The 15,704-nt window shown below is 30.2% G+C and overlaps 1 protein-coding gene across 1 annotated transcript; it reads left to right on the forward strand.

Moving 5' to 3' along the window:
• Positions 1-148: 148 nt before the first annotated feature.
• On the forward strand, positions 149-2,439 carry LOC101238208 (gamma-butyrobetaine dioxygenase). Its single transcript, XM_065805271.1, has 5 exons — positions 149-923; positions 1,006-1,111; positions 1,192-1,394; positions 1,571-1,734; positions 2,186-2,439. The coding sequence occupies exons 1-5, from the start codon at positions 274-276 to the stop codon at positions 2,362-2,364; spliced, it is 1,302 nt and encodes a 433-aa protein (XP_065661343.1). The 5' UTR covers positions 149-273; the 3' UTR covers positions 2,365-2,439.
• The last annotated feature ends 13,265 nt before the right edge of the window (positions 2,440-15,704 follow it).

Here is a 15,704-nt window from a genome sequence, read left to right on the forward strand (position 1 = left end):
TGTTGTTGTTATTCTTGCTGAATGTATAAACTATTTAAATGTTGGTTTTTTCAGTAGCATTGAGGTTTGAATAAATAATTAAATTGTTAGGCGGACCTTAAGAAACAACAGTTTTTATAATTTAGAGTAAACAGAGCGGTAGGGAACATTGTTTTGAAGTGTTTAATAAAAAATTTAAGATTTTTTTTAGAATTTTATATGAATGAAAAAATAGTGTTTGAGAACTTCTTAGTGTTCGTAAGAAATTTATAAGTTGCGTTATTTGCGAGTAGAATGTTAGCTAGATCTGCTCGACAAATCAAATATCTCTTTTCTGATACTAATAGAAGTAATACAAAAGTTTTAACCGTATCTAAATCAAAATATTTCGTAACAAAGAGAACAATCCACAACTTTTTTAAAGGACATGCTAAGCCTCTTAATTATAGTATAGATGAAAAGCAAAATATAGTCGAAATTCATTGGGACGATAAAGTTTCAAGCCGGCACTCCAGTATTTTCTTAAGAGATTGCTGTCTTTGCAACAAATGTTTCAACAGTGATTCAAAGCAACGTCGTATTGACACTTATAGAGAAATACCACTTAATATAAAGCCGATATCTATTGATATTACTTTAAGCCATGTTCATTTTAAATGGCCAGATAGTCATGTAACAGCATTTACACATGAGTTTTTATTGGAAAGAAGAAACAGTGAATATAGTGACATATCTCATATAAAACCGACACTCTGGGCTACTTTAAGTGATATCCCTCGGTATAATTTAGACACTGTAATACTAAATGAAGAAACTAGGTATGCTTGGTTTCAAAGTTTATGTGAATTTGGAGTAGTTTTGTTTACAGGGGCTAAAAAGGAAAAAGGGGAGTTAGAGAGAGTTAAAAGGATATTTGGTGGATACTTTAAAAGTACACATTATGGGTGAGAAATTTGTTAAATTTTGTTTATCTTTTCTGGACATGTATTTTATTGTATGCATTGTTCTTATATTTTACACATTTAGTCATACATTTGATGTTGTTTATAAACCAAACCCTGCTAGTCTTGCATATACTTCGGAGAAAATACTTCCTCACGTTGATTTACCTCATTATTGTTATCCACCCGGTGTAAGTGTTGCATTAATTATATTTTTTTACATTTTACCCTTCAATGTTTGTTTTATTAATTTTATCGACTTCCAATCTAGATTCAAGCATTACACTGCATCAAGCAGTACTCAGGTGAAGGAGGTGATACAACGTTCACTGACGGATTTTATATTGCACATAAGCTAAAGCAACAAAATCCAGAATCATTTCTTTCTCTTACAAAGCAAAACGTGACGTACAGAGATATTGGTACGGACATTTTTGGAGAATTTGAAACGTTTTACGAAAGACCTGTTATCGGGTATATTTTATAGTGGGATAATATATAGGACTACTGAGATATTTAGTTAAATAATTTGTGATTTGGTTTGTGGTCAACTATTTTTGCGCAAATAATGTTTATAATTATTTGCGCAATTAAATAAAATTAGCTATTTTTTACAGTTTCTAATGGGAAAGGTTTCAATTTCTTTGAAGGACTGAAAATGGCGTTGTGAAGGCTATAGACTACAGCAATTGGCTTCGGGATTACACAATTAATGGTAGCGCTGAAGAAATACAAAAATACTACAAAGCTTATTATGATTTTACAGCACTTATATGTGATCCAAACCATATTTGTTCATACAAACTTGCCGAAGGTATGTTCATCTCATATATAATTCGAAAATCACTGTCTTTTTTGTGCTCCGCAGCATAATAACACTTCGTAAAAGTTTTAATTTAAAAATTAAGAATTTTTAAACTAAAAGAAGTCGAAAAATTTTTTAGACATTTAAGGACTCTAATTTTTGCTATTTAATATAAATAGAAATAGCGAAAACTAGAATAATTTTTGCTATTTCTATTTATATCAATTAGCAAATTTATAACAAATAGAATAACAAAGATATACAATTAGAATTTAATACCACTGATTTACGTTAAGATTAACTTTGAAAATTGATTTTTATTTTATTTAGAGTATTGTTTTTTGGGTGTCTCAAAACAATTAAAATTCTTCGATGAACTTGAGATCTAGTGTCTATATGTTATATCCAAAATCTAGTGTCAAAATGTTTTATATTTTAAAATAATCCCCACTTTTTGCAGGTGAAATAGTTACGTTTCACAATCGAAGAATATTACATGGACGATCGGCATTTTTAGTTAATGACTCAAATGCAAGTCGCGTACTCAATGGGTGTTATTTTGATTGGGATCAATTATTCTGGAGCATGCGCCCTATTAAAAGGAAGTTGGAAAGAAAAAATAGAATTGCCGAGAGATAAATGCTAAAAAGTTATATAAATATAAATTTTTGAATGTATATACAAATTTCTATTTAAAACCATTTTCATTTCAAATATCAGTTTTCTACAATATAAATATTTTTATTTTCTATATTGTTATATATTATTATTATCTATACGATTATATATTTTTATTTTCTATTTATTATATAAAAATATAATTATTATATTTAATTGATCTAACTTGTAAACGTTTTTAGTTCACATATGCGTCATTACCACTAAAAGCGATGTTTTCTAATATAAATATTTTCAACCTTAAATAAGCAGGCATTCATTCAGCGAGTTTATTTAGAATTTTTAAATTCTAAAAGTTACATTTAGAATTTTTAAAACAGATTCAGTTTTGATTATTTCTTTTTTTATATACCGTAAAATCGCCTAAGTTAGCCACCATGTAACTTCGGTCATTTAAGAAAAAATATAAAAAAAGCATGTAAAACTTAAATTTTTTAAACTTTTTTTCTCAAATATTATTTGCGACTGGTTCGTAAATATGAATCTATAAAAAAAGAAAAGAAAGAATAACGTTTAAATGCAATCTGCTGAAATAATTCTTTAACAAAACAACAGTTTGAAAGTTCTAAAAAATATTAAGCTTGTGACATTTTTTTCGGAGATAAAATAACAGCTCCACGACAATTATGGATGCGTTGCGAATCCTGTGACGATTGGTTCTGTGAATCTTGCTGTTCAACTATGGTCAACAATATGTGCAAGAATTGCCAATAAACATACAAACCTCATTTAAAGCAAAGTAGTGTTTTTTTATTAATTGAAAAACCTTTTTAAATGAATTAAAAAATATATTTTTAATTTTTTTTACCAGTGGCGTAGCAAATGTGATAATGGCCAAAGTAAATTAAAAATACTACTACTTATATTTAAAAAGGCCAATTTTTTATGTGCTCCTTCTTGTTTTTTTTGGTGGCCCAAAAGACTTTTTTTTTTGAGCCCGGGTCGACGCCCTTTTTAGTTACTGGTATTACCTGAATTTAAAACAAAATTGTACAATAAAACAACATTTAAAAACTAGTTTTCATTATTTGGAACGTTAAAATTGTGATACGTTATTAGTACTTATATAGCGGCCGAACTTATGAGATGGTATTGAAAGTTCGGTCAAAGTAGATGTTTTCATTTTAAATTAAATATCGAGTACAAGTTTTTATTGTTTTATTTTTACAATATCAATATAGTTTTTTGTATGTTTCAATAAAAACAATTGAAAATTTTTTATTAATGCTTGATAAATAAATGTTCATACCTTAATTGACCGAACTTAGACGATTTTACGGTAATTAAAATAAAGTAACAGTTTAAAAATTATGATTATTATAATTTTTAATAATATTTATAAACAATGGGCTTTTACTTCAACTAATTTAAAAATGTACATTTTGCATGTGTATATTTTAGAAAATTATCCAAATTTTGTAGAAATGTACAAACACGTAATTAATATTGATAATATATAATATATTGTTACTCAGGTCACTTATACCCTGAATCTGTAACTAAATGTTAGCACTTAGCGGTTAATTATAATAATAAATATAAAATACTAGTTAATTCAAGGGCGCCCGTTTTTCGCAATCATTTTACATATAAAAATTTTATGTGTTTTGAGAAGCCGTAGAAGCCGAGGTACTATATATATTACACATACTTAAGTATTAAATTCAGAGGCGTTTTTAGCAATAAACTTTATTTGTTGTAATATCAATAATGTAAAAACTTTAAAAAATAATTCATATAAAATTAAGATTAATTATTTTCATTCCAAATCGTACAAATATATAACTTATTATATATTTGTAATTAAATGATCATTTACTTTGTGACGTGGAATTTTATTAATTTTTTGAAATTAAGTTTTAAGTAATATGTTTAAGACTTGATCTAATCTAAAATGTTTTACTGGATGACGACATCTAAACTAATTTATTACTTAAAGCGCGTAAAATTATTAATACAAAAATAATATATATATATATATATATATATATATATATATATATATATATATATATATATATATATATATATATATATATATGCATGTATATATATGTATATATATATAGATTGCTAAACACAGGCACTGATTATACTAGCATAAACATGAAATTTAAAAAACTTTTATTACAGATTAAAACGTTTTCAATAATGTGTGTCTTTTTTATTATTTCGTTTCATTTTAAAAACTAATATTCTTTCAGCATGATATTGATATTTGATAACGCATTTTTTTTTCATTATTTTTTAGTTAGGCCAAAAAAAATACTTAGTTTTGCAGAATAAATATGATTTTTTTTTTAATTTCCTGTCTACTTATTTACCTAGTCGCCTAGTTGCTAGAGAATTATTGAACTATTATTTAAATTGGTTTTGATGTGTTTTATAATCAAGAACTTTATTTTTTTATTTTCTTCTAAAATTTAATCAGTTTATTAGTATAATGTAATTATAGTTTAATGCTTTTATTGCTTACTGTATAGTTAAATAGGTAGAACAAAGTTATGTGTGTGTATATATATATATATATATATATATATATATATATATATATATATATATATATATATATATATATATATATATATATATATAATATATATATATATATATATATATATTAGGGTGGTCCTAAATTTTTTTTTTTTTTCTTTTGCAAAAAGCATTATTAGAGGTTGCATAAAATCTTTAATTTTCCTAAATTTATTAGAATCTATTAATAACCTATGATGACATTTTTTTCTAAAAGAAGTAAAGCGCCGATGAATAAATAAAGGCACGGCTATAATAACATTTGCTTAGTCCTTACAAAATCAAAATCAAGTTTGTTTATCCTTACAAAATCAAAATCAAAGTTTGTCTATAATGTAAACTGGAATTAGGGCTTAGACAATTCACCGGTTAATAAAAAGTTACTCTTTTATAATCCGAAACTTTTTCTTCTATTCGTAAAAAAAAAAAAAATGACTAACTGCAATTCATTCACTTAGTGGAGCAATCAAATACATTAATAGGTATACTTAAATGTTTAACATTAATATGTATACTGTGTAAAAATAAAACCAACGCTATTCAAAACGTTTGTGATACATAAAAAAACAAAAATAAATATTACTTAGAATTATATTATTATATTTAAACAGTTGTATTTTACCTTAATTATATCGATTGACATTGGAGCAGGAGAGAGTTGGACGCATTAGAACACTTTTTTAAAAAAGCTGTTGCACATTTTGAACTGTTTGAAAACATTTTTTTTGCAGAAAAAGGCAATTTATGACATGTACCAGAAATAATCTGCGCAGACATTTTAAAGGATATTTATTTAACTATTGTATTTCGACATTGAACGTTATTTATATTTTGAAAGTGCATATATTAATATTCTTAAATTTCACCTAAGAAAGTTTGTGAAGTTTTGTACGTGAGAACGCAAGTACTTTGCGTTTTACACTCGACATCAGCTTTTGCACAGTCTTCGGCTGGACTTTCTTGGTAGCTCTAACCATTTATTTTTGAAGTCTTTAATGTTTTTAGCTTCTTTTACATTGAACCTTAGTTTTCTTTTGACAAGAGCCAATTGTCTTTCGATAGGACGTAGTTCGGGACAACTTGGTGGATTGCAGTGTTTTTCAAGTAAATCTACTTTATGTTCTCTGAGCCAGTTTAAAGTTGTCAGCGAATAAAAGATGTTAAATTTCTTATACTTCATTCATCATAAAAATAAGTATTAGTTCTCACAACATTTCCTTAGGCTATAGAGGCCCCCATACCAAATTGAATTTGACATATCTGATATAACACCTTACAAAAAGTTCAAGTTATCTGAAGGAATCTGCTGAAAGGGGACCAAAAAATATTCGACTTTAATCCGAAATTCTACTTAAACGAAGAAATTTAATTAAAATCGATTAGTAGAATTTTATAAGTAAATTAGTAGAGTTTCATTAGTAAATCTATTTTTGAGACCAAATGAAACCGTTCGAGATAATAAAAGTTCGAGTTAACCAGTATTCCGAATCAACTGTAGTTAAAGAGTTTTCTCAAAATAAAACACTTTTTTTTTAAGAAATTGTGTTTAATTGAAAAAAAATTATTTCTATTTATTTTTAGCTTCCCAAGACGTTTACTTGATGAACGAGCACGACGCTAACGGCAGCGTCACTAGAACAGAACTCGAGTTGTCAACATCCGAAAAAGACCTAGGCGTTCAAACCTCTAACGACTTAAAGCATTAAAAGCAAGCAAAAATAGTCGCTTTTAAGGCCAACAAAGTCCTTGGAATCTTGAAAAACACAACTATCAACAGAGACACCAAAAAATGGAATATACGCCCGCATCTTGAGTTTGCAGTCGCTGCCTGGTGCCCGCATCTTGAAAAAGACATAAATGTCATAGAACGCATCCTGCATCGCGCTACCAAAGTACAGCACAAAAAAAAGCGCTTCGATTACGAAACAAGATGCATCAAACTTGGCCTCAGCTCTCTTCTAAATAGACGTTTACCCGACGACCTCGTACAAAAGTATACAGTACTAGACAGCGAATTAGGAATTTTTATGTTTATCATCAAAAACTGTGTTTATGTTGTGTTTACCTTGGAGATATTACTTTTTAGGTATTATCAGCTGCAATTATGTTGATATAACATTAACAATTATTGTTGCTATGGTTGTAACATACTTTTGCGTAAAATCTCGATTATTTTTACATTTTTAATGATTTGTTTCAAATTTTGAAACAATTAATTGTAAACTGTGACTTTATTATCGGATCGTTGTGGTTTGAGTAATTTTTCGAATTGTCGCTATAATTAAATTTTTTTTCTAATATCGCTCATTGAACAGTGTAGAATCTATATCAAAAATATAATATTTATATAAAAATGGGTAAGAAATTAGATATAAGTGCTGCTACAAAGAATGAGATAAAGTTGCTTTTAGAAAATACCACACTTCGGAATAATGAAACTGCTCAAAAACTCAAAATTTCGCCTCAAACTGTTGGAAGAATAAAAATGAGACTAAATAGAAGCCAAAATTTAGTGGAAACCAACAGGAAGAGCTGCAGAGGTATTACCAAAACTACTAAGAGAAATGATCGGATGCTTTTACAGTTGTGTCGAAAAGGTCGAAAAAAGTCTTACAATCAACCCAAGAATTACAATTAACCCAAGAACAGTTAGAAGACGTCTTTTTAATAATAGATATAAAGCTTACAAGCCAATGAAAAAACTCGAGTTAACCACAGCAATGAAGGACAAGAGATATGGTTGGGCTCTCGGTCACGCGCATTGGACAATAAAGGAATGGTCTAAGGTTAGCATTATAAAGTTACAAATTTGCACACATATACAACTGTGAATAACTAAAACAACAATCTAAATAAATTATTTAAGTTAATTAAACTAATTGTATCTTATTCGTTTGTTTGCAATAACTTGAGATCGATTTATTTACGTTTATTATGCTACAATATATTTTCAATTATCAATAAATTATATCGTCACTAAAAGTTATCTGTTTGCTACAGTAGACTTTTATTTGTATAGGTTTTTTTTTCTGATGAGTCAATGCTGGAAGTTATGGTTGAACGAAGACCATTTGTTCGAAGGAAGAGAGAGGAGACAAATCTTCCGGAATGTTTTCAAGAAATAGTCAAACATCCTCAAGAGATAATGTTTTGTATAGCTCTTTTCACAAATTATACTTTGTGGAAGGAATGATGAGAAAAAATCCGTAATGAAATTTTGAAAGACAATAAAATTTCTATATTGCAATGGCCTGGTAACAGTCCCGGCCTAAATCTCATTAAAGGACAATGGAATGAACTCAAAAGAGAGGTCATGCAAACAGCTTCAATCAATACGAGAGACTTAAAAGAAAAATTGATTTAAACACGGGACTACAGTGAACAAATCAGTCGCTTTTGCTCCGAATTTATTCAGTCAATGCCGCGTCGTTTTTCAGCAGTCATGAAGCATAAAGGCGGACATACCAAGTATTAAGTGGTTATATTAGTCAATTTTATTTATGTATTTCTGACAATTCTTTCATGGTTTTCACTAATTTAAGGAAATTTTTGCATTTTTATTTTAAATTTTGTTTTTATTGATGAATTACAATAAAATTGTTATAAAATACTATAAAATGCATTAAATTTCTAATTCAATGTCCAGTACTGTAAAATCGAAAACAATTGTGACTAAGTTAGCTAGCATATTGATCCACCAAACATCCCACCAAGCTGCGGTCATCGCAAGCACTTTCATCGTGAAATAAACAACAACCGCCTCGTTTGCTATAATTCCTTTAATAATCACGTCGCTCGCCCATGAAACGCGCTGCCAAACGAAGTTGTCAGTGCTATCAGCGTCAACCGCTTCAGAGCAAAACTTGATCAGCTACCATAATTACACTAGTGGAATTACATAAGAATGGACACCCCTTCAAAATATATGAAAACTTCACTTTGGTGTGTTTTTAAAAGAAAATAACCGTATTTATGCGGTTTTCTATATTGATTATTATTTTTTGATAAGTTTAGATTAAAAAAAACTAAAATTTTGATTAAAATTCACAATTTTAATATAAAAATATAATAATTTAATGACAAAGTGGAAAATTATGGTAAATTCACGTTTTAATGCAACATGTTATTGAAAAAATGGCTTAAAAAAAAACAACTAATTATTTTGTTGGATATCCATTATTTTTTATTACTGCAGCAATCCTACGAGGGATTAAGTCCACTAAATTGCCTAAATCTTCAGTGCTGAAACGTGAAACCAGGACTTGATTATGGCCTCTATTAATTGTCGTAATTTTTCAGTCAAGACCACAGGGTTCTATCGGATTCAGGTCCAAACTGTTTCCAGGCCACTTCAAAACGTTTATCTTTTTGGCTTTAAACCAATTTTTGACAGTTTTTGCGGTGTGGCATGTAGCACTGTCCTGCTGGAACACACAGGTTTCTGTTTTGCCCTCAAACAAATCATCAATCGATGGGAGGAATTTGGCTTCTAATATGTTTTTTGGTATTTTTTGGCGTTTAAAACACCATCCACAATATGGATACGACCCACAGAATCTCTGGTCATGAATCCCTACACCGTTACACTTATGGGATGCTTCATTGTAACCAATGTGCACTCAGGTAAAAGATCTTTACCGGGCCTTCTTCTCACATAAATGATTCCATCACTTCCAAAAAAGGAAATCTTGCTTTCATCACTCCAAATAATTCTTGCCCAGTCTTCTTTTGTCCACTCCTAGTGTTCTTTTGCCCAAATCAAACGATTCTTTCGTTGTTTTTTGTTTAAAAATGGTTTTTTTCTCGGTCTTTTAAACCACTTTCAAAAAGTCTTTGGCGAATTGTTCTTAAACTAACCGAAACTCCGGCGGCCTCTAAATTATTTTTAATTTCAGCTAAAGCTGCTCTTCGGTACTTAAATGTAAGCCTCATTATCATCCTGTCTTCGTTGGCAGTTGTCTTCTTAATTTTTTCATTTTTTGGCATATTTTTTAATGTATTGGTTGCCTTAAACCTTTCGCACACCTTCCTCACTCCAGATTTTGTTGCTCCCTTTTCCAACTTTTTGGCGATTTCCATGTACAAATAACCTTCTCCACGTAATGTAACTGCTTTGCATCGCTTTGTAGGTGACCAATACCCTTTCGCCATTGTAAATAAAAGTACAATTTTAAAAAACACACTAAGAGCACTGTCGACTTTTCACCAGCAATTGTTGAAACTCAACTAAATGACTACAAAACAATGATCTTGTATTCATAGCTTAAAAGATTTATGGATAAAAATGTTAATTAATAACGTAATTAACTATTAGTCATCACAATAAATAGACTAAGTATTAAAAAAAGTTGATTTCCTTCTGCTTACTCCGTATAATTTAACTAACTTATATATATAAACTAAATTATATATATATGCATATATATATATATATATATATATATTTATATATATATATATATTTATATTTATATATATATATATATATATATATATATATATATATATATATATGTATATATATAATATATATATATATATATATATATATATATATATGTATATATATATATATATATATATATATATATATATATATATATATATATATATATATATATATATATATATATATATATATATATATATATATATATATATATATATATATATATACAGCATCGGACAAAACGAGTGCAACCAAATAATGCTAATTTAGTTTCTTTATATAAAAGTGCTGCATTTTTTCAATTTAGAGAAATAACTATGTAAGTGTTTAGAGACAAAGTTCTTCAAGTTTTATTCATCACAAAGTTCATTATTTGTACACGAAAATTAATAAATTAATCAAAAGTATTAAAAAAAGTTGATTTCCTTCTGCACCAAACAAGTGCAACTCGACAAAATGTTGACCAAGCTGTATTTCGCTATCAATATTTCGTGGCGAATCCTTTGTTATCGATCACAGCCTTGCATCTTCAGAGGCATAGATTCGATTAGGTGATCAATGAAACTTTGTGGAATCGCTGCCCAGGCCTTTTGCATTTGTTCAAACAGTTGATCCTTATTACGAACACCTTCACAATTAATTCTGCGGGCGACGATCTCCCACATGTTCTTGATAGGGTTGAGATCCGGAGATTGAGGCGGCCAATCCATCACCGATAGGTGGTTATCTTGAAACCACTGCTTGACTACTTTTGCAGTGTGTTTCGGATCGTTGTCTTGCTGAAAAACCCATTTTATTGGCATATTCCATTCAGCATGAGGTAACATAACATCTTTCAGGATATTTTTATACACGAAACAGTCCATTATTCCATCGTTTCGATGTATTGGACCTAGACCGTTAGCAGAAAAACACCCCCAGACCATTACATTGTCTCCACCATGCTGCACGGTCTTATGGCAGTAACGTGAATCGAGGCGTTTTCCGGCCGGTCGACGTACACGGCAAATGCCATCGCTCCCAATGATGTTGAACTTCGATTCATCACTGAACAGGACAGTTCGCCATCTCTGCAGATTCCATTCAATATGAGATGTAGTAAACATAAGTCTTTTCTTCTGGTTTTTTAGTGAAATCAGCGGTTTCTTTGCAGGGCGTCAAGAAAACAATCCGGCTTCAACAGCACGTCGTCTGATTGTTCGGTCCGATACAGGCAGCTCTAATTGCTTTTGCATCTCGACTGATAATATCCAGGGATCCTTTTTGACGGATCTGACGATCATAGAATCCTCTCTAGAAGTGGTGGAACGCGGTCTTCCACCTTTGTTATCTGCTTCCAACTCCCCCGTAGAACGATATTTGGAACATAGTCTTGATACGGTTCATTTTTTCTCACGATATTTATCACAAATACTTTTTTGTGACATTCCACTTACGTAATCGCCAATAATTTTCTTTCTTAGTTCCAATCCAAGATTGTCGGGAGCCATTTTTGAACTTGAAGTAATAAAAATAATAAAAATAAATAATCACGCTTCTCAAGGCTTACCGTGTTACATTTACCTAATGATGATACAATAATGCTCTGTGGAACACAACGTCTTGGTTGGATGTGGACTGCATTGATGTAATGAAACACTTGTTGTATTTCACTTCTTGTATTGATGTTCTTTGATAAAACACTTTGATAAAACTCACTTCGATAAACTGTCTTGATAATACTGACTGATTGACTTCCATATACTGACTGAATTACATGTCGATTTACATGTCTCTTATATAGTAAAATGAACCTGTGTGAACCTGTTCTGGAAGATTCTAGATGCTTCTTTTCGATGCTTCTGGAAGCTTTTGGATGCGTCTGGATGCTTCTGAATGTTTCTGGATACTTCTGGATGCTACTGGATGTTTCCAGATGCTTCTTCTGGAAACTTCTGGAAGCTTCTGCATGCTTCTGGAAACTTCTGGAAACTTCTGGATACTTCCTTTAATTATTAAAAAACTTCCGTGACGTTGACACGAACCAGACTTAAGAAAATGAAACAAACCAAAAAAGTTGCACTTTGTCCGCTGCAAAGTGGCACTTTGCAGCGGACAAAGTGCCACTTTGCAGCGGACGAAATTCTGCCTGTGTGCTGTCACCTGTCAGCTAATTGCTCATGTCATGGCATGCTATGACTCCAGACTCCTAAACTGTTTGCTGTGGTAGTATAGTTCGTTTCGTTTTTAAGACATGTAAATTTAGGAACACTTTTTAGCATTGTTCGATGTTGGTTGCAAATGTTTTGTCCAATACTGTATATATATATATATATATATATATATATATATATATATATATATATATATATATATATATATATATATATATATATATATATATATATATATATATATATATATATATATATATATATAAATTGTCATTAAGTAATTAAATTTATATTACTTAAATTAGAATTAAGTAGCACTATACAGAATATACTGCTACTGTTTTTCGACATCCTCATAACCGATAATTTATTAAAAATTTATTTCTCGTATTTCTAAATATATTTGCAGAGTTTTTAATAAAAACCATAAAAGCAAAAAAAAATTCTGCAAACTCATTGTATAACTCAAACGTATATGAAACTTTTTTCTAAAACACCTTCTTCAGCTAAACAATGACTTTGAGGCCAGGTATTTTTATGGTGGTCTACTGGGACCAAATTAAGAGGATTGATATGTGCGCAATATTAAATTCGAAAAAAATTTGCTTTCTGGGACACTGTACTCTACAGTCCTGCTAAAAACTTTTAATAAAAGTATTAATGTAAACATAAGCGGAGAACGCGCTAGGGCTCGGGGGCTTGAGCCCCATCCGGAAATTTTTCGCTGGGGCTTTGCCACACCCGGGAAAATTCACAAAGCTTTCAAAAATATTAAAAAAAAAAAAACCCATAATATACTTAAACATTAACAAATATAATAATTTAAAAATGATTGTAATATTTCCACAAATACCTATGGTGGTTTTCAAAAGTTTAAGCTTTCAAAAGTTTATATTATTTTTCGAATTTCAGAAATTCTACGCTTCTGATGAGTCTCAAGGGAGTTTGAGATCGGTAAAAATGTAACAAAAAGCAAATTAACGGAACTACATAAACTAAGGAATTGTGTGAGATAAACGTTCGTTTAGTATTTTTTTTCTTTGATAACTTTGGCAGTATTATTTGTATTTAAAAGTTGTGAATTAAAAATCATTTGAATTAAAAAAACCTTTTTTAATTCAAATGATTAAATAAATGGAAAAAAAAAGATTTTGAAGAAATTTTTTAATTGTTTAACAGTACATTGACTTTTAAGGAATAAGTTGTACGATGTTGTAGATGAAGAAGATTAGTGAATACTTTCCCAAAAAAAAATCAAATTGAAACAGTTGCATTATTTTCTGAATCTAAAAATGCTAATAACTTCCAAGATAATACTCATGAAAGTTTATCATTTGTTCAGTCAGATGATGCAGCTGATTCAACCGCTGTTGTTGAGTCGCTGTCTTTTACAGAGGAGCCTGGACCTTGTTGTTCAAGACAGTCATCAAGAAAGGGAAGAAAAATTAAAGAAAACTAGAATTAAAAATATAAATGGGCTTTACATGACCGCGAGAAAGAAAAAGTTTTTTGTTCTACCAGCATCAAAGCTACCCAAATGAAAATGCCTTTACCTCGTAGTTCAATAGAAAAAGATTTGTACGAAGGTTTTATCTTAAACGGATTTTCTAATTGGAAGAAAACGTTACTAACTTTTGGAATCATAATTCTATAGTTTGATGGCCAATGAAACAAAGGATATGTCCGCGAAAAAACAAGTTTCGATCTGCATTCACCTTGTTAATGAAATTTTAAAACTGAGGAGCTTATTATGGGATTTTACCAAACCGAGAATATCAAGAGCGCAACTTTGTTATACTGTTTGATGGACGCTTTGTACCGATTTAGCCTGTTGATTCAAAATTGTCGGGGCCAATGTTTTGACATGTCTGGAAGTATCTATTTTAACATTTCTGGAAGTATCTATGGATTGCAGACTTTAATGAGGGGGAAAGAAGAGCAGTCAATTTACCTGCACTGCCGCGCTCATAATCTCAACTTGGTAACACAAGATCATGTTGAAAATAAAACAGAGATTAGGAAAATTATGAATTTAGTGCAATCATTCATTGCAATTGCCCGTGTTTCAATAAATTTTGAAATATAGAGGATGTAGAAAGTGGAACATCACTGCAGCCATTTCGCCCCACTCGATGGATCCTTAGAAAACCGTCCATTATATCTATTACGAGTAACTATTCCGCCATTATCAACTGGTTAGAGGATTTTGAAAATCATTGTGATAATTCAGCCAAAAATAAGTCAGAAGCAGCGGGTTATCTGGAATCTTTTTGTAAGTTTAACACATTTTTCAAATTGGAAATTTTGCGCATGATCTTCACGATAATCGAGGATGCTAATGCAGCACTCCAAGTTAAATATTGTTTTATTTCATAGTGTTTTTTTTTGTAATATATTATTTTAAGCAAATTATAATGTTAAACGTTTATTGAAAATCATTTTAGGTATGCAGCTTAATTTTTGCAAAGCAAGAAATACCATCAACACGCTTAAGGTGAGGTTAAAAGAAGCCCGGGGTGATTCAAAGTCTTATGGGATGCAGCCGTTTTAGCAGCAGAATGTAGTTTACTTGACAAACCAGAGATGCCACGGAAACGTAAAATTACATTAAAATTTACTGGAAGTGGAGTTCCATACTTTACTACGAATCCAGAGGATTTGAAGATTATATAAGGCTACAACTCCATCGCGATATATTTGTGGATCATGAAAAATTCAAGGATATTCAACTAATTGATTTTGAATCACTTTTGAATGAGCTTGTAGACCATGATGGTGTCCTTTCTCAAATAATTTCACTGATTCCCGAGTATGTGAAGCTAGTAAAGATTTTACTATGTATACCTGTCACCTCATGTACGTGTGAGCGTTTTTTTTCTTGTCTTCGTAGGCTAAAGACTTATTTGCGTTCTACAATGTCTCAGGAGCGATTGAATCATCTCGCTATTCTAAATTGCCATCGCGATATTGCCTACACTTTTGATCTTGATCATTTGATTGATGAGTTTATATTAAAATGTGATTATGCGTGCCTCCATACGCATAATCACATTTTACTTGAGAAAATAAATAACATTTTTATGCCCATTGAAAAAACTTTTTATTTCTTATTACAGATTTTCAACTCCTACAAAATAGTTTATGCCCCATCCGGGAAAACTAAAACT

This window comes from Hydra vulgaris, chromosome 09, assembly GCF_038396675.1.
Source record: "Hydra vulgaris chromosome 09, alternate assembly HydraT2T_AEP".
In the NCBI taxonomy this organism is placed as follows: Eukaryota; Metazoa; Cnidaria; class Hydrozoa; order Anthoathecata; family Hydridae; genus Hydra; species Hydra vulgaris.